The sequence below is a fragment of the Scyliorhinus canicula genome, chromosome 23 (genome assembly GCF_902713615.1).
Source record: "Scyliorhinus canicula chromosome 23, sScyCan1.1, whole genome shotgun sequence".
In the NCBI taxonomy this organism is placed as follows: Eukaryota; Metazoa; Chordata; class Chondrichthyes; order Carcharhiniformes; family Scyliorhinidae; genus Scyliorhinus; species Scyliorhinus canicula.
In genome coordinates this window covers 773,938-800,026 of record NC_052168.1, presented here as the reverse complement: position 1 = coordinate 800,026, position 26,089 = coordinate 773,938, and the positions used below count along the sequence as shown (strand labels likewise).

General features: G+C 49.9%; 1 protein-coding gene across 2 annotated transcripts in view; it reads left to right on the top strand.

Annotated features, from left to right (window-relative positions):
* LOC119956589 overlaps positions 1-16,910 on the top strand; it is a 32,058-nt gene extending 15,148 nt beyond the window's left edge. Inside the window, exons 4-8 of one of the 2 annotated variants that reach the window (XM_038783915.1) lie at positions 483-792; positions 2,416-2,583; positions 3,861-4,011; positions 5,735-5,830; positions 14,540-16,910. In XM_038783915.1, coding sequence (XP_038639843.1) covers positions 483-792; positions 2,416-2,583; positions 3,861-4,011; positions 5,735-5,830; positions 14,540-14,644 — 830 coding nt within the window. In that variant the 3' untranslated portion in view covers positions 14,645-16,910. The remainder of the gene's footprint in view (positions 1-482; positions 793-2,415; positions 2,584-3,860; positions 4,012-5,734; positions 5,831-14,539) is intronic. The other variant, XM_038783916.1, reaches the window with a different exon arrangement.
* The last annotated feature ends 9,179 nt before the right edge of the window (positions 16,911-26,089 follow it).

Sequence of the window (26,089 nt, the reverse complement as noted above, 5' to 3'; positions counted from 1 at the left end):
CAGATTACCTGTAGTTGCTGGAATTATCTCTGCATCTCTTTTTGAATAAAGATATAATATTTGCAAATCTCCAGTCCCCTGGCACCACCCTTCAATCTAAGGAAAACCTCAAAATGCAGGCTAGCCAAGCAGGCCAGAGCACGGTTCGATTCCCGTACCAGCCTCCCCAGACAGGCGCCGGAATGTGGCGACTAGGGGCTTTTCGCAGTAACTTCATTGAAGCCTACTCGTGACAATAAGCGATTTTCATTTCATTTCAAATTATCACAGTCACCGTGGTACAGATTCCCTGGATTCTGACTCACACTGGGACACAGTTCCATAGAGACTGGTTCTGCTGGAGTCTGAGTCGATGGATGCTGCCTCTGATTTATTCCAAATTGCACAAACTCTGACTGTGGCCAGGGGAGGTTCTGTGGATACTAAATCTGACTGCGGTCTAGGCCATGCTCTGATTTTCTTTGTCCTTCTGTTTAATCCAGAAATTTCCCAGGAAACAGCAATGGTAGAGGCGCAAGAATGTCCACTATGTTGTCAATACTTCCCCGCTGATCAAATAGTGGAACACGCAGCGTTCTGCAATGGACCCAGTTTCAGCAGGACCCCGGAGCGAGAGATTCCCAGTTTCAGCAGGACCCCGGAGCGAGAGATTCCCAGTTTCAGCAGGACCCCGGAGCGAGAGATTCCCAGTTTCAGCAGGATCCCGGAGCGAGAGATTCCCAGTTTCAGCAGGATCCCGGAGCGAGAGATTCCCAGTGAGGAAGCCAGTAACACAATGACACTCTTTTGGAGGTACATACAGTTTAACGATCTTCCGAATGGTTCATAATGGTCACCTGCAATCTCTAGGCTACAAACACCCGTCACATAGATTTTGCTTTCTCTCTCTCTCTGACTCTCTTTTTTTAAAGTATTTTTATTCAACAAAATTTTCATCAATTTTACAATGCTCTCTCTGACCCTCTGACCCTCTCTCTGATCCTCTCCCTGATCCTCTCTCTGATCCTCTCTCTGATCCTCTCTCTGATCCTCTCTCTGATCCTCTCCCTGATCCTCTCTCTGATCCTCTCCCTGATTCTCTCTCTGATCCTCTCCCTGATCCTCTCTCTGATCCTCTCCCTGATTCTCTCTCTGATCCTCTCTCTGATCCTCTCTCTGACCCTCTCTCTGATCCTCTCCCTGATCCTCTCCCTGATTCTCTCTCTGATCCCCTCCCTGACCCTCTCTCTGACCCTCTCTCTGACCCTCTCTCTGATCCTCTCCCTGACCCTCTCTCTGATCCTCTCCCTGACCCTCTCTCTGATCCTCTCTCTGATCCTCTCCCTGATTCTCTCTCTGATCCTCTCCCTGATCCTCTCTCTGATCCTCTCCCTGATCCTCTCTCTGATCCTCTCTCTGACCCTCTGTTTATCTCTCTCTGACTGTCTTCCTGACTCTCTAACACTCTCTCTAACTCTCTGACTTTCTTTATAAAGTATTTTTATTCAACAACTTTTCAACAAATTTACAATACAAAACACCCTCCCCCCCAACCTTCTCCCCCCCCCCCCCCCCCGCCCCCCTCCCCCCCCCCAACCCTCTTCGCCCTGTCCCCCCCCCCAGCCGAGGCACAGGGTGGAGAAGCTGATCTCCACCCCAACAGGACCCATCTGCGAGCGATCAGTGAGGTGGAGGTTAATGAGGTTAATTATCTGTCCCCGCCCCCGCCTGCATCTCCAGCTGGTCCGTCACCCTGAATATGGCCCCCCCGGGGAACGGGCTGCACCTCCACATGTAAAACCCCTGAGATGGTGCTGACCATCGTCCTCCAAAACCTTTCCAGCTTCCGGCAGAACCAACACATCTGTACATGGTTCACTGAGCCCCTCCCACATCGCTCACAGACACCCCCCACCCCCTCAAACAGCCGGCTCATCCTAGACTTTGTCAGGTGCGCCCATTACACCACCTTCAGCTGTATCAGCCCCAGCCTTGCGCACAAAGTTGAGGCATTTACCCTCCGCAGCACCTCACACCACAATCCTTCCTCCAGCCCTGCCCCCAACTCCTCCTCCCACTTCACCTTAACCCCTGCCATGAAAACCCCGTCCTCCTCCCCGGCTGAGACAGCCCCCATCTCCAAACCCCCACTGACCGCTCTGCCTTCAGCAACGAGGAGTCGGTGCTATCAGGAAGGTGGGGAAAATCTTCCTGGGAGAGCTACGTCCATGAACCACGTCAGCCCAAACCTCTCCCTTGCAGAGCGCGATCTGAGCGAGGTTCATACTCAGCCACTGGGGGGAAATGTCTTGTGCATGATACCAACTCCCAACAGCATAATGATGCTGGAATGTGACACTGTCAGCCGGTCAACTTTACAGATTTCAAACTCACGAACTCAGAACTTTGTAAATTCTCTTCCTTTCTCCTTTTCAGCTACATAAACGGAAAGGAAGGTATGATTCCTGGAACAGCGGCTGAGGGCCCCAGGAAGGTTCCCAGCAGCAGGGAAGAAGATGCAAGCACTGTTTTGGACCTGGAAAAAGCTTTGCAATATTTGGAGAAGCTTGAACACCGTATAACACAGGATCCCGAATTCAAACAGTAGGTTTGGCAACCTGTTCAATATTTTTAAGGTTTGAGACTTTTGGCTGGATTTTGTTGGCAAGGCAGGGAACTCGAATCAGGATATCTCCAGGATCACCAAACCCGTCTCAGTGAAAAGGACCCCAAACTGGGCGATTGTGACTCTGTTGGGGGCAGCTGCAGGATGTAATCGGGTCTGTCAACCTTGGAGGGTGGCTAAGGAAATACCGAGGCAGGATGGATAGAAGGCATCTCTGGGACATTGCATACCTTTTATTAGTCATACTTCTCACGTGATTTACAAGCTGTTAGGCTGCACCCAGTCCTCATCTCTCACACGCTCTCACCCGCAGACACATGTCCCATGGTCCCTCACACCCTCCATACGGCAGCACCGTGGCACAGTGCTTAGCACTGCTGTCTTACAGCTCCAGGGTCCCAGGTTCGATTCCCGGCTTGGGTCACTGTCTATGCGGAGTTCTCCCCATGTCTGCGTGGGCTTTCTCCGGGTGCTCCAGTTTCCTCCCACAATCCATAGATGGTGGATTGTCCATGATAAATTGCCCTTAGTGTCCAAAGGTTAGGTGGGGTTACGGGGATAAGGCAGGGCAATGGGCCTAGGCAGGATGCTCTTTTGGAGGGTCGGTGCAGACTAGATGGGCCAAATGGCTTCCCACACTGATCCCAGGCACGGATCCTGGCCGAGTGTGGCAGCGCTGGACACAGTCCGCAGTTTCCACACGTGTCCCACGCCACCGGCGGAGCATTGCGGGAGGGCCGGCTATTGACGTGCCAACGGTGTTGCAATGGTGCGCGATGGCACCAATTCCGAGGGGGAGGCGCAACTGAGGGAAAGTCAATTCTCCGCCTGATTGCCGATTACGATGTCGGCATCGGACATTGGAGAATCCCGCTCCGGATCCTTCACTTGTACACAAACTGAACCAATCATTCAGCTTGTTTCAGTTTGAATATTTCTAGCTTTATAGAATGGAACTTGCGAAATTGCCCCAAATTAAGATTGATACAGAAATCAAATGATAGTTGATCTTTTTAAATTGCTCCTTTAATATGACTGAACATAATAGGACTGAAATTTAGTCAAATATACCTGGTGTTTGACCTCCGCTCTTGGCCGTGTTTGACCTCCGCTCTTGGCCGTGTTTGACCTCCGCACTTGACCGTGTTTGACCTCCGCACTTGGCCGTGTTTGACCCCCGCTCTTGGCTGTGAATCTCATGGTACGTTGCCGCTGTCAGGGAGCGACGTCTCATTGTTTCTCTGTTTCTGTTCAGGGTATTTGGGCCACTCCTGAAAAGCTGCAATCCCCTACACATTCTGCAGTGCTTGTCACAATCCATCTTCAGCAGCAGAGTTGCTCCAGGAGCTGGCAAGGTTGCCCCAATCTTTCTTTTCTTCCACCTTGCAAAGCTATTTCTGCCGATGGTGAGTACTCCAAACGTTCAAACAGTAATGCAGAAATCAAACTATGCCGGTGATTAATGGGTGTTCACTCCACACTGGTTAATGGCTGGGTACTGTACCGGGTGATGCTTGCTGTATCTAATCCATAGAACATAGAACGATACAGCGCAGTACAGGCCCTTCGGCCACGATGTTGCACCGACATGGGAAGTCAAAAACTAAAGGCCATCTAACCTACACTCTGCCATTATCATCCTTATGCTTATCCAATAAACTTTTAAATGCCCTCAATGTTGGCGTGTTCACTACTGTTGCAGGTAGGGCATTCCACGGCCTCACCACTCTTTGCGTAAAAAACCTACCTCTGACCTCTGTCCTATATCTATTACCCCTCAATTTAAGGCTATGTACCCTCGTGCTAGCCACCTCCATCCGCGGGAGAAGGCTCTCACTGTCCACCCTATCTAACCCTCTAATCATTTTGTATGCCTCTATTAAGTCACCTCTTAACCTTCTTCTCTCTAATGAAAACAACCTCAAGTCCATCAGCCTTTCCTCATAAGATTTTCCCTCCATACCAGGCAACATCCTGGTAAATCTCCTCTGCACCCGTTCCAAAGCTTCCACGTCCTTCCTATAATGAGGCGACCAGAACTGTACGCAATACTCCAAATGCGGCCGTACCAGAGTTTTGTACAACTGCAACATGACCTCATGGCTCCGGAACTCAATTCCTCTACCAATAAAGGCCAACACACCATAGGCCTTCTTCACAACCCTATCAACCTGGGTGGCAACTTTCAGGGATCTATGTACATGGACACCGAGATCCCTCTGCTCATCCACACTACCAAGAATTTTACCATTAGCCAAATATTCCGCATTCCTGTTATTCTTTCCAAAGTGAATCACCTTGTGGTACGCCACTCGTAACTGAACTCCATTCTGAACATTTGCCATCAACCACCACCCTCTGTCTTCTTTCAATTAGCCAATTTCTGATCCACATCTCTAAATCACCCTCAATCCCCAGCCTCCGTATTTTCTGCAATAGCCGACCGTGGGGAACCTTATCAAACGCTTTACTGAAATCCATATACACCACATCAACTGCTCTACCCTCGTCTACCTGTTCAGTCACCTTCTCAAAGAACTCGATAAGGTTTGTGAGGCATGACCTACCCTTCACAAAACCGTGTTGACTATCCCTAATCATATTATTCCATGTTGCGCCTTCGCTGCGAATGTTTTGTAGGATCAGGAACCAAGGATTTTGACCCAGCGACGGTGCAGAAATGGTGATCTATTTCCAAGTCAGGCTGGTGTCTGACGGGGAGAACGGGAGGTGGGAGTGTTACCCATGTATCTTTTTGATGTGTGAGCTTGTGGGTGTGGAAGGTGTTGCCAAAGGGGCTTTGGTGAGTTGCTGCAGTGCATCTTGTGAATGGAACACACCATCACTGCGCCGCCCCTGGGATTTTAGCTCTTAATTTCAGATTTTATTATTGACTAACAGCTGGTGTGCTGGAATGTGAACCAGTGTCCTCAGAGCACCAATCTGGGCCTCTGGAGTACTAGTCCAGTGAGATTTCCACCACCTCCCTCTCCCCAGAAAGGGGATGTCATTTCTAACTTTGGTGAAGGCTGTTTTAGTCCTGTTACAGGGCAGTGAGCAAGTCTGACAGATTCAAACAAGGAGCAGCCGTACACGCCTGTAATTAATTATTCCATTTCTATTTCTAAGATCCTGAAATCAGAAACCTTCGCTATTTTTAAAATATGGGTTGAAGAATTTATTCTGCGGGTGGTGCTGCCCCGGATTTCCCAGATTGGTGGTTGGGTGAGTAACTGTGTCTGGGAACCTTCATGTACACATGTGTGCAGGGCTGTCTCTGTGTGACATGTACACTTAAACTCCTCTTCTCCTGAAAATGCCTCTCTTATCCAACTAAAATTACATGTACACGGACTCTTGCTAGGGTACAGGTACGTATACACTGATTCTTATTGGGTACCATTCCATAAACACTGATTTTAATTGGAATACAGTTCCATATACACTGACCCTTACTCAGGTACAGTTCCATATACACTGACTCTTACTCAGGTACAGTTCCATATACACTGACCCTTACTCAGGTACAGTTCCATATACACTGACCCTTACTCAAGTACAGTTCCACATACACTGACTCTTACACAGGTACAGTTCCATATACACTGACCCTTACTCAGGTACAGTTCCATATACACTGACCCTTACTCAGGTACAGTTCCATATACACTGACTCTTACTCAGGTACAGTTCCATATACACTGACCCTTACTCAGGTACAGTTCCATATACACTGACTCTTACTCAGGTACAGTTCCATATACACTGACCATTACTCAGGTACAGTTCCATATACACTGACCCTTACTCAGGTACAGTTCCATATACACTGACCCTTACTCAGGTACAGTTCCATATACACTGACTCTTACTCAGGTACAGTTCCATATACACTGACCATTACTCAGGTACAGTTCCATATACACTGACTCTTACTCAGGTACAGTTCCATATACACTGACCATTACTCAGGTACAGTTCCATATACACTGACTCTTACTCAGGTACAGTTCCATATACACTGACTCTTACTCAGGTACAGTTCCATATACACTGACTCTTACTCAGGTACAGTTCCATATACACTGACCCTTACTCAGGTACAGTTCCATATACACTGACCATTACTCAGGTACAGTTCCATATACACTGACCCTTACTCAGGTACAGTTCCATATACACTGACCCTTACTCAGGTACAGTTCCATATACACTGACCCTTACTCAGGTACAGTTCCATATACACTGACTCTTGTTGGGTACAGCTCTTTTAGTTCTGAATCCTCTCCACTTCCTGAATTAGCCATTCTTCATGTGTGAGCCCAGACTGGAAGACATTCGACCGACACCATTGCCCTTTGTGCCAGTTTGTACAGGGTTGAGGACCAGGGGAAATTCTGACCTCCTCTGAAGGGTGTATTTCGGAAAGGTTCTAAAGGAGTGTCCTCTGCAACTGTGCAGTTGCTGCAGGCGGATCCTGGCATCATAGACAGGGGGAGAGGCTTCGACAATCACAGCAGTCCATTCGGAATCCAAATGGAATGTTGCCAATTATTGCAGGGGATGAAATTCCAACGCCGGGAAGTTTCACAGTAGCTGCAGATGAGAGAGTTGAATTTCTCCTTCACAACTATAATATTGTTGTGGTGTCCACAGCCAGTGGGGGGGGGGGGGTGGGGGAGGGGTTTTGGGAAGGGTGCCGCCATGTTCGGGGGGGGGAGGAGGGGGTGGAGGAGGAGGGGGAAAAGAAGGTGGGGGAAGGAGGGGTGGGGAAGGGTGCAGCCATGCTCGGGAGGAGGGGTGGGGGGGGGGGGTTCGGGGCAGGGGGCCTCCATGTTCCGGGCTGAGGGGGGAGGTTTTCCTGCGGGAGCGACATGCCAGTCGGCCTGCGTGGCAGGACGGTGGCAAAGCCACGTCTGCAAGTTGAGGTCATGCTGATGGGCAAAAGCCACTGGCGCCATCATCCCGCGCGGTCACACACCTTGACCTTGGGTACGCCCAGCCCCCCCCCCGGTGCCGCAACACCCAGCTGACAGAGACCATCTCTGGAAAGGGTCAAGGCAGCACACATGTCAGTGCTCGTGAGGGCATGGCCAGCCCACAGATCGTAATGTTTGGGCAGCAGCCAGCGATGTTTGCCGCCGAGGCGGGAGCTGCTGCCCTGCAGGTGGCCCTTCGGCAGCGTCGACGGAGGCGGCTCAGAGCAGCTGTGACAGTGACGGCTGCAGCAGAGGGACTGGCTGCAGAGGGCCCCGTGCCACCCGCTCAGGCTGCAGAGGGCCCCGTGCCACCCGCTCAGGCTGCAGAGGGCCCCGTGCCACCCGCTCAGGCTGCAGAGGGCCCCGTGCCACCCGCTCAGGCTGCATAGGGCCCCGTGCCACCCGCTCAGGCTGCAGAGGGCCCCGTGCCACCCGCTCAGGCTGCAGAGGGCCCCGTGCCACCCGCTCAGGCTGCAGAGGGCCCCGTGCCACCCGCTCAGGCTGCAGAGGGCCCCGTGCCACCCGCTCAGGCTGCAGAGGGCCCCGTGCCACCCGCTCAGGCTGCATAGGGCCCCGTGCCACCCGCTCAGGCTGCAGAGGGCCCCGTGCCACCCGCTCAGGCTGCAGAGGGCCCCGTGCCACCCGCTCAGGCTGCAGAGGGCCCCGTGCCACCCGCTCAGGCTGCAGAGGGCCCCGTGCCACCTGCTCAGGCTGCAGAGGGCCCCGTGCCACCCGCTCAGGCTGCAGAGGGCCCCGTGCCACCCGCTCAGGCTGCAGAGGGCCCCGTGCCACCCGCTCAGACTGCAGACCCGCCCGCCCGACAGGTACAGGAGGAGGCGGAAGGGACGATGACCACCACATCGTTGGGGATGCACAGGACGAGGATACCAATCTTGATGGGGCTCAGGGGGAGGAGGAGGAGCAGGTGGTGGTGCCAAGAAGTTGAGGGCAACCGTCATGGCCACATGGATAGCATGTCCTCCCCCCATTACACGCGGTGCCAGGTGTGCCATGAGGTGGCATATATGTGCGACGGTCTCCCTACTCCTCCGGAGTCTCCTCCTGCCTGCCCTGTCCGGCAGGTCCTCGAATTGCTTGCGGTGACGGTACACTCGAGACCTCATGGGACGCCTCCAGTGCCTGAGCGGGTGGCACGGGGCCCTCTGCAGCCTGAGCGGGTGGCACGGGGCCCTCTGCAGCCTGAGCGGGTGGCATGGGGCCCTCTGCAGCCTGAGCGGGTGGCACGGGGCCCTCTGCAGCCTGAGCGGGTGGCACGGGGCCCCCTGCAGCCTGAGCGGGTGGCACTGGGCCCTCTGCAGCCTGAGCGGGTGGCACGGGGCCCTCTGTAGTCTGAGCGGGTGGCACGGGGCCCTCTGCAGCCTGAGCGGGTGGCACGGGGCCCTCTGCAGCCTGAGCGGGTGGCACGGGGCCCTCTGCAGCCTGAGCGGGTGGCACGGGGCCCTCTGCAGCCTGAGCGGGTGGCACGGGGCCCTCTGCAGCCTGAGCGGGTGGCACGGGGCCCTCTGCAGCCTGAGCGGGTGGCACGGGGCCCCCTGCAGCCTGAGCGGGTGGCACGGGGCCCTCTGCAGTCTGAGCGGGTGGCACGGGGCCCTCTGCAGCCTGAGGGTTGTTCCAGGCGCCGAGCGGGGTCCTGTCCGGTATCTCACAGGCATCGGTGCACCGGTGCATCTGAGCAGTAACCGACGCCCTGGATGCCATCGCCGACCGGTACATCCAGTTTCCAGAGCACCGCGCACACCAGGATGCCCGGGCATCGAGATTCTCCGATACCAATGGTCTAGGGGTGATTGATGAACAGCAAGGGGACCTACTCCATGAACATTCAGGTGGTCTGCAACCACCGCATGCAGATCATGCACGTGTGCGCCCAGTACCCTGGCAGTGTGCATGGCCCTAACCCTAACCCTAACCCTAACCCCGCCATGTTCGAGGGACACACCCCCCCCCCCCCCCCACCTCCCCGGTTGAGGGGCTGGTTGCTGGGCGACAGGGGTTACCCGTTGCAGTCGTGGCTGATGACGCCTATACAGAGGGCACAGACCAATGCGGAGACCCGCTACAATGAGGCCCATGCAGCAACCAGGGGTGTTGTGGAGAAGTGCTTTGGCCTCTTGAAGATGCGCTTCAGGTGCCTGGACTGCTCTGGAGGGGCCCTGCAGTACCATTCAGAGAGGGTCGGCCGCATAGTTGTTGTCTGCTGTGTCCTGTACAACATTGCCCAGCAGAGGGCGATGTCCTGGAGGAGGAGGCACAGGGGGAGCCCGATGAGGGCGACGCATCCGTACATCAGGAGGAAGAGGAAGAGGAGGATGGGGGGGGGCGGGGCACAGACGCGACATGGGGGCTGGATATGTCTGGGAGGCTGCACGATGCCACCGGCTTGGCGAGCGAGCACGTGCGCCGTTGATCGCCGCACGTTTCACCAACTAGGGGGAGGGCATCGCTGAGCAAGGCACTTGCACCACCGTTCCGCACAAACGCACCACCCAGCACCCCCCCCACCTCCCGCACCATCCGACAACCCTAGCTCCCACACCACCACTCCCACAGCACACGGCATCTACAGCACAGCGGGATGTTCTCACACAGTTACTGTGTAAGTGGGTGTGATCAGTGCCATGTTGAATGATGACAATCCGCTCTGTGATGAGCTGTGAGCTCCGGATCGTTAGAAAATGTCTGACTCATGGCCACAGCTACACCCTCCACCTGGGTGGTCCCTGTATGTGTCACGGACACTCCATCACATGGCCATGTGGGGTAGCTGGCGTCGGTGTGCCAAGGACAACGGGGTGTTGGGGGGGGGGGGGGGGGGGGGAACACACACCCGGCCTCACCGTTGTACCGACCTTCAACCCCAGCGCAACTCGGTCCCCCTCACGACCCCTCAGGCACCGGACGTAGCACAGAGGCATCTAGGTTTGGTGTAACAGTGACTTTAATCGTGACATTCACATACAAGTGCCCGAGGCTCTATAACTAAGCTGTGCCCTGAACCCGTGCCAACTAACTACGTGTTGAACTTCTTGGCCTTACGGGCGCTACCACTACGTCTCGGTGCTCCCCCAGACGGTACAGCAGGAGTGGAGGCGGAATGCTGAGACTCCGGGCCTGCCACGTTGGTCCCTGGCAGCACGCGTTTCCTGGGACGGCCCTGCTTGGGTGGGCCAGGCTGCTCAGCGGGCGTGCCGGATGGCATGGTGCCACCCTGTTCTGCAGCTGCCCACCAGATGCACCAGGGACGGAATGGGGAGAGCCCGAGTGTTCCGGGACCTCCCTCGCTGGAGTTACCGGGACGGGCCCCAGAACCACCTCCTCCCTCAGGGAGTCCCGTGGCCCCTGAGCCTCACTATGGGACGGTGGTGTGAGATCAGACATGCGCCGTGGCACCACCGACACCTGGCGCTGCCAGTCCTCGAGGCCCACTGTGGCATTGACCAGGGTCTGAACGTTCGCAGCGATGGAGCTCAGGGAGTGCGCCATCCCTGTCAGGGACTGTGCAACCTCCCGCTGGGCTTGTGCGATGCCATCCAGCAATGGCCTGCTGGGACTGGGCCATGGCCTGCTGGGACTGGGCCATGGCCTGCTGGGACTGGGCCTGGCCTGCTGAGACCGGGCCATGGCCTGCTGGGACTGGGCCATGGCCTGCTGGGACTGGGTCATGACCTGCTGAGACAGGGCCATGGCCTGCTGGGACTGGGCCTGGCCTGCTGGGACAGGGCCATGGCCTGCTGAGACTGGGCCATGGTCTGCTGAGACTGGGCCAGACCCCGGAGAGCGGCGGCAATGTTCAGCTGGTTCCAGGACCTGTGAGAGGGCAGCCCTGTCCTGGGCCACGGATGACGTGTGTCCATCAAGCCCCACGCCTTGCAGAACCTGACCCATGGCCGAAACCGTTGCCCCCATTGCCTTCACCGCGGATGCCACCCGTGCGGTGTCGGCCTGGGTGGCAGCCATGACCGGCACTATTCCCTGCTCCTGGATGCGGATGGACTCCTCCAACTGCATCTGCAGCTGCTGGAAGGCGGCCCTCATCCCGTTGTCCACTTCCTGGATTTCCAAATGCATCGGGTTTGTGGGTGGGTCTGGTAAGTCCAGGAACCTGGGAAACGTCTGGGTGGCAGCTGGGTGCTGGGCCTGGGCTGCCCTCGGACCGTCCATCCTCTCGGCTGCTCCTACCTCCACCTGCTGTACCGGTTCGGCTGTGTGGTGCGCACCAGTCAGCTGCCCTTAAGAAGAAATTAATCTACACTCCATTCTTCGACCCTAATCCATGTACCTATCCAATAGCCGCTTGAAGGTCCCTAACGTTTCCGACTCAACTACTTCCACAGGCAGTGCATTCCATGCCCCCACTACTCTCTGGGTAAAGAACCTACTTCTGACATCCTCCCTATATCTTCCACCATTCACCTTAAATTTATGTCCCTTTGTAATGGTTTGTTCCACCCGGGGAAAAAGTCTCTGACTGTCTACTCTATCTATTCCCCTGATCATCTTATAAACCTCTATCAAGTCGCCCCTCATCCTTCTCCGTTCTAATGAGAAAAGGCCTAGCACCCTCAATCTTTCCTCATAAGACCTACTCTCCATTCCAGGCAATATCCTGGTAAATCTCCTTTGCACCTTTTACAAAGCTTCCACATCCTCCCTAAAATGATGTGACCAGAACTGTACACAGTACTCCAAATGTGGCCTGACCAAGGTTTTGTACAGCTGCATCATCACCTCATGGCTCTTAAATTCAATCCCTCTGCTAATGAACGCTAGCACACCATAGGCCTTCTTCACAGCTCTATCCACTTGAGTGGCAACTTTCAAATATCTATGAACATAGACCCCAAGATCTCTCTGCTCCTCTACATTACCAAGAACCCTACCGTTAACCCTGTATTCGCATTCATATTTGTCCTTCCAAAATGGACAACCTCACACTTGTCAGGGTTAAACTCCATCTGCCACTTCTCAGCCCAGCTCTGCATCCTATCTATGTCTCTTTGCGGCCGACAACAGACCTCCTCACTATCCACAACTTCACCAATCTTCGTATCATCTGCAAATTTACTGACCCACCCTTCAACTCCCTCATCCAAGTCATTAATGAAAATCACAAACAGCAGAGGACCCAGAACTGATCCCTGCGGTATGCCACTGGTAACTGGGCTTCAGGCTGAATATTTGCCATCCACCACCACTCTCTGTCTTCTATCGGTTAGCCAGCTCGTTATCCAACTGGCCAAATTTACCACTATCCCATGCCTCCTTACTTTCTGCACAAGCCTACAATGGGGAACCTTATCAAATGCCTTACTAAAATCAATGTACACTACATCCACTGCTTTACCTTCATCCACATGCTTGGTCACCTCCTCAAAGAATTCAATAAGACTTGTAAGGCAAGACCTACCCCTCACAAATCCGTGCTGACTATCCCTAATCAAGCAGTGTCTTTCCAGATGCTCAGAAATCCTATCCCTCAGTACCCTTTCCATTACTTTGCCTACCACCGAAGTAAGACTAACTGGTCTGTAATTCCCAGGGTTATCCCTATTCCATTTTTTGAACAGGGGCACGACATTCACCACTCTCCAATCCTCTGGTACCACCCCTGTTGACAGCGAGGACGAAAAGATCATTGCCAACGGCTCTGCAATTTCATTTCATGCTTCTCATAGAATCCTTGGATGTATCCCGTCAGGCCCGGGGTACTTGTCTATCCTAAAGTTTTTCAAAATGCCCAAATGTAGAGGGAGCTTTACTCTGTATCTAACCCCGTGCTGTATCTGTCCTGGGAGTGTATGATGTGGACAGTGTAGAGGGAGCTTTACTCTGTATCTAACCCCGTGCTGTACCTGTCCTGGGAGTGTTGATGGGGACAGTTTAGAGGGAGCTTTACTCTGTGTCTAACCCCGTGCTGTACCTGTCCCGGGAGTGTTTGATGGGGACAGTGTAGAGGGAGCTTTACTCTGTATCTAACCCCGTGCTGTACATGTCCTGGGAGTGTTTGATGGGGACAGTGTAGAGGGAGCTTTACTCTGTATCTAACCCTGTGCTGTACCTGTCCTGGGAGTGTTTGATGGGGACAGTGTAGAGGGAGCTTTACTCTGTATCTAACCCCATGCTGTACCTGTCCTGGGAGTGTTTGATGGGGACAGTGTAGAGGGAGCTTTACTCTGTGTCTAACCCCGTGCTGTACCTGTCCCAGGAGTGTTTTGATGGGGACAGTGTAGAGGGAGCTTTACTCTGTACCTAACCCCGTGCTGTACATGTCCTGGGAGTGTTTGATGGGGACAGTGTAGAGGGAGCTTTACTCTGTATCTAACCCCGTGCTGTACCTGTCCTGGGAGTGTTTGATGGGGACAGTGTAGAGGGAGCTTTACTCTGTATCTAACCCCGTGCTGTACCTGTCCTGGGAGTGTTTGATGGGGACAGTGTAGAGGGAGCTTTACTCTGTATCTAGCCCCGTGCTGTCCCTGTCCTGGGAGTGTTTGATAGGGACAGTGTAGAGGGAGCTTTACTCTGTATCTAACCCCGTGCTGTACCTGTCCTGGGAGTGTTTGATGGGGACAGTGTAGAGGGAGCTTTACTCTGTATCTAACCCCGTGCTGTACCTGTCCTGGGAGTGTTTGATGGGGACAGTGTAGAGGGAGCTTTACTCTGTATCTAACCCCGTGCTGTACCTGTCCTGGGAGTGTTTGATGGGGACAGTGTAGGGGGAGCTTTACTCTGTATCTAACCCCGTGCTGTACCTGTCCCGGGAGTGTTTGATGGGGACAGTGTAGAGGGAGCTTTACTCTGTATCTAACCCCGTGCTGTACCTGTCCTGGGAGAGTTTGATGGGGACAGTGTAGAGGGAGCTTTACTCTGTATCTAACCCCGTGCTGTACCTGTCCCGGGAATCTCTGTATGTAATTGACTGTTTTTCTGTTTCCAGGGTCCGTTGCTGTGTGCTTTTGGCGTTTTCCTGGCGAGTGGTCTGATAGTTGGTTTGTTGACACTGCTGAAGGCTCCAAAGTCAAAGAATAAGCCGGAGAAATGAACATACGAGGACAATTGCTGACTGACGCCCAGCTGAGCTTCAGAAAACACTTTATGCAAAACATAATGCAGTCAGAAACCAGGAAGTGGTTTTTCTGACACTTGATAATTAATCTATGAACGAGCAAACCTCTTACTTAGTTCAGAATATTCTGACAAAGACAATTAACTTTCTTGTTCTATCTGGTCACAGTCCGATACTACCCCGTGGATGGAAGAGAGAATTGGATGAGGTTTGAGAGGGAGGTGTGAGACGGAGAGAGACAGTTAGGATGGAGTGGTGGAATGAGGTGGGTGGAGGAGGGAAATCAGTTTGAGTTCGAGCTTGCCTGATTCCTGATGAAAATTGGTTGAAAGTTGAGTGATAAACCCCCACTCTCTGGAACCCAGGAAGTAGTTGGAAGGTTTATTTATTATTTAAAAATGTACCTAATTCTGCAATTTGGTGAGCATTTAACAACTTGTGGAAACAGCTCTAAAAACAATTTGAAAAGTTTTTTTATTCTCCACATTTTCATCAAATAAACAACAAAAGAAAAACAAAAACATACACGATAACAATCCTCCCAAAATAACCCCCCCCACACAATATACAATCCAACACATCCAGCTGTGTATTCCAGATAAACGTTAATAAAACAGTGAAATAGTAAATCCCGCCTCCCCCTCCCGCCCTCCCCAATATATGATGGCAACCAGTTCCTGAAATTAATTGTAGAACCCTTCCCTTCCTTCACCCCCCTCAGCTCAAACCGCACCTTCTCCACAGTCAGAAATTCCAGTAGATCCCCCCCCCCCCTCCAAGCCGAGGCGCAGGACGGAGAAACCGACCTCCGCCCCAAAGGACCCGCCTCTGGGCAATCAGCGAGGTGAAGGCGAAACCTCTGCTCCCGCACCCGCCCCCAGCCCTGGCCAGTCCGATACACCCAAAATGGCCTCTCGGGGACCCGACTCCCAAGTCCACGTTAGCTGCCCCCGAGATGATACTGAAGACCTCCCTCCAATACCTCTCCAACTTTGTGCAGGCCCATACGTAGGGGCCCCTCCCACACCGCTCACGTACTCCTCCATCCCTCAAATAGTCGGCTCATCCTCGCCCTCGTGAGGTGCACCCGATACATGACCTTCAGCTGTATCAGCCCCAACCTCGCCCACAAGGCTGAGGCGTTTACCCTCCGCGAACCTCATGCCACAAACCTTCTTCCTTTACCTCCCCCAGCTCTTCTTCCCAGTTGGCCTTAATCCCTTCCACGGACACCCTGTCCTCCTCCAGAATCTTCCTATAAATCGCCGACACCACCCCCTTCTCCAATCCCTCTGCCGTCAAAACGTCCTCCACCAATGAGGGGGCCGGCGTTATCGGAAAACTCTGAACCTCCTTCCTTGCAAAGTCCTGGGGCTGCAGGTACCTAAACCATTCCCGTCGCCCCAATCCTTATTTCTCCCCCAACTTCTCCAACATCACAAACTGCCCCCCCAGAAACAGGCCTGATCCCCCCTCCTCCCATCTACGAATTCTGCCATCACGTCTCCCCGGCTCAGACCTGTGATTCCCCCTCATCAGCACCTCCCCAGCCCCTAGCTTAAAGAGCCACCTCTACTGCTCTAAAAACATGTTTTTCATTTATTTATTCTCGGGATGTGGTCAGTGTTGGTGAGGCTGGACTGGCCACTCTTAGCTGTCATTGAACTGAGTGGCTGGCTGAGTCTTTGAGGATTATTGGTGTTGGCCCAGTTTTACACACAGGCCTGGGAGGGTTTTCTCCCCAAGAGGATGTTTGTGAACCAGTTTTATTTCTGACATATTGACACCTTCCCTGGTCTTTCAGTGAGACTACCTTTTTTTAGACACGGTTTTTTTAGCCCAGTTTTTTACTGAAACTGATTTCAAATTCTCAAACTGCCATAGCACAATTCTGAATCCTGGTCTCTATTATTAGTTTAATAATCCGAATGTATAAATGTAACAGCTGGGTGGTGACAATGCCAACAGACTGTAAAACTGTTGTATGGGTCTTTGGTCCCGAAAGCTTGAGGCAGTGAGAAAGACCTGATGTTTTAGTGAGAACACCTCATGTGCCTAAATTTTATGACATTTTGTTCCTCGGGGAAGTTGGAGAATGGGGGAGCAAGGTTTTGCTTCTGCTACCTCCCAGCACCAGGGACCAGGGTTTAATTCCGGCCTTGGGTCTGTGGGGAGTCTACACGTTCTCCCCGTGTCTGCGTGGGTTTCCTCCGGGTGCTCCGGTTTCCTCCCACAGTCCAAAGATGTGTAGGTTAGGTGGATTGGCCATGATCAATGCATGGGGCAACGGGGACAGGGCAGGGGAGTGGACCTTAACAGAGTGCTCTTTTGGAGGGTCGGTGCAGAATTGATGGGCCAAATAGCCTCCTTCTGTACTGTAGGGGTTCATAGAATAATAAAATTATAGAATTTACAGTGCAGAAGGAGGCCATTCAGCCCATCGAGTCTGCACCAGCCCTTGGAAAGAGCAACCAAGCCTGCACCTCCACCCTATCTCGTAACCCAGTAATCCCTCCTTCCCTTTTTGGACAATTTACCCTTGCCAATCCACCTAACCTGCATGTCTTTGGACTGTGGGAGGAAACCGGAGCACCCGGAGGAAACCCACGCAGACACGGGGAGAACGTGCAGACTCCGCACGGACAGGACCCAGCGGGGAATCGAACCTGGGATGCTGGAGCTGTGAAGCAACAATGCTAACCACGGTGCTACCGTGCCGCCCACTTCTATGGGACTAGGCTGTTAGGAAGGGAATGTCAGGTTTTACACCCAGCGACAATGAAGAAACGATAATCTAGTTGCAGGTGAGGATGTTATGTCAGACAAGGAGTGGAGCCTGTGGGTGGTGCCGTTCCCGTGGTTACTTCCTGTCAGCTGATCGAGAAGCACCTATTGACTATAGCTTCAGAGACTTTTGCATATTGCAGACTGACTGCATGGAAAGAAATGCCTTGGACAGAGATTGAGGAGAGCTGTCTGTCAAAATCATTCATAATCTTTGTATCAAAATAAATAATGCTGATTTATGAGTTGTCTATGTTTGTGTTGCAATGCTTTGTAAGGACGGAATGAATTTCCTGGGATAGGCGACACAAACATTTAGCCTGGTTCCTTCTTTCACTTCCTGGCTTCTTCACCGCCACAAACCATCTTCTTAAAGTACCCCTTGTGCCTCCTCCACCCTCACCTGTAACAACAGGGCAGCAGCTCATGGAAGTTTTGACCACGTAGATCGAGACCATCTATTTGTCAGCTTCAGCTGCATCCCTCCCTTCTCCCAGCCCTTTGGGACAAACATCCCCACAGTCCCTAAACTCGGGTCTTCTTCCAGACTCTATTCCATCTTCTTCAATCCTCTCTCTCAGGCCTCATCTCCTGCAGCAGACCATCTCCTGCTCCCTCCTTCCTGCTCCAACTAAACTGTTGGTCACTCAGTTTCCCTTCTTGGGCCCCTTGTTAATGATTCCTTAGGTATTTACCTACCCACCCCATGTGGTGACCACAATACTCTACATATGGCCTAGTGAGAGCTTTAGAAAGGTCCAACAGAACTTTCTTCTTTTTGTACTCAATACATCTATTTATGAATCCCAAGATTTTTTAGGCTTTGCCAATTACTTCTCAATATGTCCTCCCACTTTCAATGATCTGTGCACATGGACCGCAAGTTCTCTTTGCCCCTGCACTCTTCAGAATTGTACGGTTAGTCTATGGCCTCTCTCTTTCCCTGATGCAGAAATGTGCGTCACACTCCTCTGTATGAAATTCCATCTGCTTCATTCTGCCATATCCTGTTTCAGTGTAGACATCCTAGACTTGACTATTCTAACAGACTCCTTGCCTTCCTCCCATGTTCCACAGTTTGTAAACTCGTAGTAATCCAAAATTCTGCTGCCTGTTTCCTCACTCAGATCAAGTCCCATTTATCTATTAGCCCTGTGAACATTAATCTTCATTGCTTCCCTGTTAAGCTGCATCTCCATTTAAATATTTTGCAAATTCCTACCTCCTTGTCCCTGCAACTCCCTCCAGCTCCACAACCCTCGGAGATATCCGTCATCCCCTAATCCGGATTCTTGGACCTTTCCAATCGTTAGTAGCCGAGCCGCAGCTACTGGGGTGCTAAGCTTTGCAAATCGCTCCCATCCCTCTACCTCACTTCCCTCCTTTAAGACACTCGTTAAAACCTACTTTGCTGATCTTCACGCTCCTCCAATCCTGGCTCCTTCCATATCCCAGATTGGTGGCTGCACTTTCTGCCATCCTAGTCCTAAACTCTGGAATTCTATCCCAAAAGCTTTCGTGTCTCTACCTTTCCTCTTTTAAGAGGCTCCTTAAAAATACCTGTTTCCGATATTTCACTGTGATAGATAAAACTATTCTTGCACAAATATATTCTGACGGGTTGAGGTACATAAAAGGAGAAAGATGAAAAAATACCAGTGAACCTGAAAATCAGTCTTTGGAGGAACCGAGAGGTTAAATTGATTAGTGTGAGGATCATGGTGATTGAAACGTTATTGCTGAAAACTTTCTCTGCACAACCCACTCTCTAAATGAGAAGTCCCAACCACACTATCCATTGGGGACCCAATATAAGCATTCATTTCAATTTTAGTGAAGAGGGCAGAGAGATTAGGGTTAGGGTTAGCACAGAGAGGTTAGGGTTAGCACAGCGAGATTAGGGTTAGGGTTAGCACAGAGAAAAAGGGGAAAGAACTCAGAGACAAAACAGAGAAATCGAGACAGAAGCAGAGACAGAGAGCGCAAGGGTGAGACAGATGTGAAGGAAACAGAGTAAGAAAGAGACAGGCACAAAGACAAAGAGAATGAGGATAGTTCAGAGAGAAAGGGACCACAATTAATAAATATATGAAATGCAATCGAAAAATAGAGAAATAGATAGTGAGAGTAATAGAATAATGGAGAGATAGATAGAGGAATATAATAATGGAGAGATGGATAGTGAGAGTAATAGAATAATGGAGAGATAGAGTATTAGAGAGAATAATGGAGAGATAGATAGTGAGAGGAATAGAATAATGGAGAGATAGATAGTGAGAGGAATAGAATAATGGAGAGATAGATAGTGAGAGGAATAGAGAGAATAATGGAGAGATAGATAGTGAGAGGAATAGAATAATGGAGAGATAGATAGAGGAATAGAATAATGGAGAGATAGATAGAACATAGAACAGTACAGCACAGAACAGGCCCTTCGGCCCTCGATGTTGTGCCGAGCAATGATCAACCTACTCAAACCCACGTATCCACCCTATACCCGTAACCCAACAACCCCCCCCCCCCAACCTTACTTTTATTAGGACACTACGGGCAATTTAGCATGGCCAATCCACCTAACCCGCACATCTTTGGACTGTGGGAGGAAACCGGAGCACCCGGAGGAAACCCACGCACACAGGGGGAGGACGTGCAGACTCCACACAGACAGTGACCCAGCCGGGAATCGAACCTGGGACCCTGGAGCTGTGAAGCATTTATGCTAACCACCATGCTACCCTGCTGCCCCAAAGATAGATAGATAGATAATGAGAGGAATAGAATAACGGAGAGTTGAAAATAGTGAGAGGAATAAAATAATGGAGAGATAGATAGTGAGAGGAATAGGATAATGGAGAGATAGATAGTGAGAGGAATAGAATAATGGAGAGATAGATAGTGAGAGTAATAGAACAATGGAGAGATAGATAGTGAGAGTAATAGAACAATGGAGAGATAGATAGTGAGAGTAATAGAACAATGGAGAGATAGATAGTGAGAGGAATAGAGAGAATGGGGAGATAGATAGTGAGAGGAATAGAATAATGGAGAGATAGATAGTGAGAGGAATAGAGAGAATAATGGAGATAGATAGTGAGAGGAATAGAGAGAATAATGGAGATAGATAGTGAGAGGAATAGAGAGAATAATGGAGGGATAGATAGTGAGAGGAATAGAATAATGGAGAGATAGATAGTGAGAGGAATAGAATAATGGAGAGATAGATAGTGAGAGTAATAGAATAATGGAGAGATAGATAGTGAGAGGAATAGAATAATGGAGAGATAGATAGTGAGAGTAATAGAACAATGGAGAGATAGATAGTGAGAGGAATAGAATAATGGAGAGATAGATAGTGAGAGTAATAGAATAATGGAGAGATAGATAATGAGAGGAATAGAATAATGGAGAGATAGGTAGTGAGAGGAATAGAGAGAATAATGGAGGGTAAAATAGTGAGAAGAATAGAATAATGGAGAGATAGGTAGAGGAATAGAATAATGGAGAGATAGATAGTGAGAGGAATAGAATAATGGAGAGATAGATAGTGAGAGGAATAGAATAATGGAGAGATAGATAGTGAGAGGAATAAAATAATGGAGAGATAGATAGTGAGAGGAATAGAGAGAATAATGAAGGTAGATAGTGAGAGTAGTAGAGAGAATGGGGAGATAGATATGAGAGGAATGTAGAGAATAATGGAGGGATAGATAGTGAGAGGAATAGAATAATGGAGAGATAGGTAGTGAGAGGAATAGAGAGAATAATGGAGGGTAAAATAGTGAGAAGAATAGAATAATGGAGAGATAGATAGAGGAATAGAATAATGGAGAGATAGATAGTGAGAGGAATAGAATAATGGAGAGATAGATAGTGAGAGGAATAGAGAGAATAATGGAGAGATAGATAGTGAGAGGAATAGAATAATGGAGAGATAGATAGTGAGAGGAATAGAGAGAATAATGAAGGGATAGATAGTGAGAGGAATAGAGAGAATGGGGAGATAGATAGTGAGAGGAATGTAGAGAATAATGGAGGGATAGATAATAATAACAGTAACCTGGGATAGATCCCATCCGGTCCTGGGGACTTGTCCACCTTAATGTCTTTCAGAATACCCAAAACTTCCCCCTTCCGTATGACAACTTGACCGAGAGTATTTAAACATCCATCCCTAGCCTCAACATGCATCTTGTCCCTCTCCTTTGTGAATACCGATGCAAAGTACTCATTAAGAATCTCACCCATTTCCTTTGAGTCCGCGCATAAATTCCCTCTTTTGTCTTTAAGTGGGCCAATCCTTTCTCTAGTTACCCTTTTGCTCCTTACATACGAATAAAATGCTTTGGGATTTTCCTTAACCCTGTTAGCCAAAGATATTTCATGACCCCTTTTAGCCCTCTTTATTGCGCGTTTGAGATTCGTCCTACTTTCCCGATATTCCTCCAAAGCTTCATCAGTTTTGAGTTGCCTCGATTCTATGTATGCTTCCTTTTTCATCTTAGCTAGTCTCACAATTGGTCCATGGTTCCATAATCTTGCCATTTCTATCTTTCATTTTCACAGGAACATGTCTGTCCTGCACTCTAATCAACCTTTCCTTAAAAGACTTCCACATTTCAAATGTGGATTTACCCTTAAACAGCTGCTTCCAATCCACATTCCCTAGCTCCTGCCGAATTTTGTTATACTCTGCCTTTCTCCAATTTAGCACTCTTCCTTTCGGACCCCTTTTGTCCTTGTCCATGAGTATTCTAAAACTTACGGAATTGTGATCGCTATTCCCAAAGTAATCACTGACTGAAACATCAACCACCTGGCCAGGATCATTCCCCAATACCAGGTCCAGTATGGCCCCTTCCCGAGTTGGACTATTTACATACTGCTCTAAAAAAACTCTCCTGGATGCTCCTTACAAACTCTGCTCCATCTACGCCTCCAACACTACACGAATCCCATTCAATGTTGGGGAAGTTAAAATCTCCCATCACAACCACCTTATTGCTCCTACATTTTTCTAAAATGTCTGCATATTTGTACCTCTACTTCATGCTCGCTTTTGGGAGGCCTGTAGTAAAGTCCCAACAATGTTACTGCACCCTTCCTATTTCTCAGCTCCACCCATATTGCCTCAGTGCTCGAATCCTCCATCGTGCCCTCCTTAATCACAGCTGTGATATCATCTCTGACGAGTAATGCAACTCCTCCACCCCTTCTACCTCCCTCCCTATCCCTCCTGAAGCATCTATACCCTGGGATATTCAGTTGCCAGTCCTGCCCTTCCCTCAACCAAGTCTCAGTAATACCAATAACATCATATTCCCAGGTACTGGACCAAGCCCTAAGTTCATCTGCCTTACCTGCTACACTTCTCGCATTAAAACAAATGCACCTCAGACCACCTTTGCGTTCATCATCTCTTCCCTGTCTACTCTTCCCCTTAGTCACATTGAGTTTATTGTCTCGCACCTTACTGGTTTTAGTTGCTGCTTCTTTACTGACCTCTAACTTCCTAATCTGGTTCCCATCCCCCTGCCACATTAGTTTAAAACCTCCCCAACAGTGTTAGCAAAAGCACCCCCTAGGACATTGGTTCCAGTCCTGCCCAGGTGTAGACCATCCGGTTTGTAATGGTCCCACCGCCCCCAGAACCGGTTCCAATGTCCCAAAATCTGAACCCCTCCCTCCTGCACCATCTCTCAAGCCACGTATTCATTTTGACTATTCTTGTATTTCTATTCTGACTGTCCCGTGGCACTGGTAGCAATCCTGAGATTACTACCTTTGAGGTCCTACTTTTTAACTTATCTCCTAACTCCCTAAATTCTGATTGTAGGACCTCATCCCTTTTTTTACCTATATCGTTGGTGTCTATATGCACCACGACAACTGGCTGTTCACCCTCCCTCTTCAGTATGTCCTGCAGCCGATCGGAGACATCCCTGACCCGAGCACCCGGGAGGCAACATACCATTCGGGAGTCTCGTTTTCGACCACAGAAACGCCTGTCTACTCCCCTTACAATTGAATCCCCTATGACTATAGCCCTGCCAGTCTTTTTCCTGCCCTTCTGTGCAGCAGAGCCAGCCACGGTGCCATGAGCCTGGCTACTACTGCCTTCCCCTGGTGAGTCATCTCCCCCAACAGTATCCAAAACGGTATACCTGCTTTGGAGGGAGATGACCCCAGGGGACACCTGCACTGCCTTCCTGCTCTTTCTCTGCCTTTTGGTCACCCATTCCCTGTCTCCGTCACCAATCCTAATCTGCGGTGTGACCAACTCACTGAACGTGCTATCCACGACCTCCTCAGCATCGCGGATGCTCCAAAGTGAGCCCATCCGCAGCTCCAGAGCCATCATGCGGTCTAACAGTAGCTGCAGCTGGACACACTTCCCGCACATGAAGAAGTCAGGGGCATCGGCCGCGTCCCTGAACTCCCACATTGCGCACGAGGAGCAGAACACCGGTCTGGGATCTCCTGCCATTTTTACCCTTTACCTTAACTGATTACAAATATAGTATCAAATCATTATTAAGTGAAATGAATAAAGATTTTACTTACCAATCACAATACTCACCAACACACGAAGAGTTAAATTTCTCCCAGAAACTGCTAATTGGAGCACTTTCCTTACCAGCCAATCAGGTCACTGCTTTGCTGTGATGTCACCCTTCAAGGTAAGTTTTTAAAGAGATAAACTTACCTTCCCGACAACCACGGTTATTTTTTTTTGGTTAGAGGAGGGGGTAGGGAGGGAAGTGTTTCGGGTTTAATTGTCACTTGACAGCAGCCCCTTCACAAACCACCTTCAAATTAGGCTGACCGCACTGCAAGTATGCAAATCTCCCAGGAACAGGCAATCAGTAGCTCCGCTCTGCTGCCCTCTGCGTGGATAGTGGATATGTTCTCTAGATGTTGAGGCTGCTCCAGCTAGGAGACCCATAGAGCCAAAGTTCTATGCAAAGACTATATCCCCAGATGGGGAGTACCAGCTAGCATTGACTCAGACAATGGAACCCACTTTACAGGTGCTGTGTGTCAGGAGGTGTGCAGGTTACTAAACACTGACTGGAATCTACACTGTCCTTTTCACTCAGAATCTTCAGGACAAGTGGAACGCATGAACCAAACTTTGAAAGAACGATTGTCTAAATACAAGAAGGCATGAATTGGCCTTGCCAATAGTACTGTGTAGTATCTGAGTGACACCAAGCAGAAGCACAGGCCTTAGCCCATATGAAGTCATCACAGACAGACCTCTGTCTCTGCCAGGAACTATGGACTTGCGAAAGGCAGACTGTCATTTGATGAGTGATGCTTTACTTACTTATTGTCAAAATTTAACAAATACTGTTAGTTCTGCTTCTCAACAGGTTTTGGCGACTTGGGGTACCCTCCGGACGGGGGGGGGGGGGGGGGGGGGGGGGGCACATAATTTGGTTCCCGGAGAAACTGAGTTTGTTAAGAAAATTCAAAAGGAGTCTCCAGGAACCAAGTAGGAGGGGCCGTACCGGATCCTCCTCACCACTCCTCAAACTCTAAGGAAAGAAAACCTAGATCCAGGAGTCACACGTGAAGTGCATGTATAAATATTAGTATCTGCAAAAATGTTTGCCATAATATTGATTTTCAGTAATATGATTGGCGTTGTTAGCTTTGCCAAATAGTTAAATGACAATACGTTTCTTCAAACAATATAGGGTATATGCTAGAAATTTCAACATCTCTAATTGTTGGGTATGTATTTCAATTCCTACCCACTCAGGTGAAGGTATCCCTTTCTTATCCATTCCTTTTAATGCTTCAGAAACAGCAGAATGGTATACTTTTCAGAGTGTCACCCGCTCTATATTGATCCGTAAAGGAGCAGATACTTGTTGGAAAAGCAAATATCAAATTTATTTAAAGAAAGGAATTCAATTATGGAAATCTGCAGGTTATTCGTTAAACACCTTTTCAGGATGGCATCAGTCCAAATATAACACAAACCAAAATCCTCCCCATATCAACTTTCCAGCTACTCTTAATCAAGATGGATCAATATGTTTCACAAGCAGTCATCCTAAAGAGATGAAGATGGGCTATAGTATCTGTGCTAATTATTTTGATGTAAGCAGAGCTCACATATGTACCCCATACTTGATAGATAGAGTCCTTCAGTCCTCAGCAATAACAGGCCGACACAATCTCACTCGTAATAAGACAATTTCGGACTGATGGTATTTGAGCAAATTTACCAATATTCTGCTTATAATGGAACTTATTTTATCTGTAACGACAAAACATACCCCTGGCTTCCAAAACTTTGCTCAGGATCTTGCTATTTAGGATTTGCAGTGCCTGCTAACCATCATCTTTCTCATCTCCCTTCTCTATCAGGACTACTCAGTCAAAGAAATAAACGTGCCCTCACTGCACGAGGTGCAATCTTTGCCAAAATTATTCCCCTTTATTGGGAGACAAGAGTTGCCAACAAATTGGATAAAATAATAACCATCATAGAAAATGTAGCTAATTACACCGCCACTGCCCTAGATAAAATTTCTGATGAAATGTTAGTTATCTGAAATGTGGCTTTACATGAATGAATGGCATTTGACTATTTGCTGGCCGAGAAAGGTGGCACCTGCGCCCTGA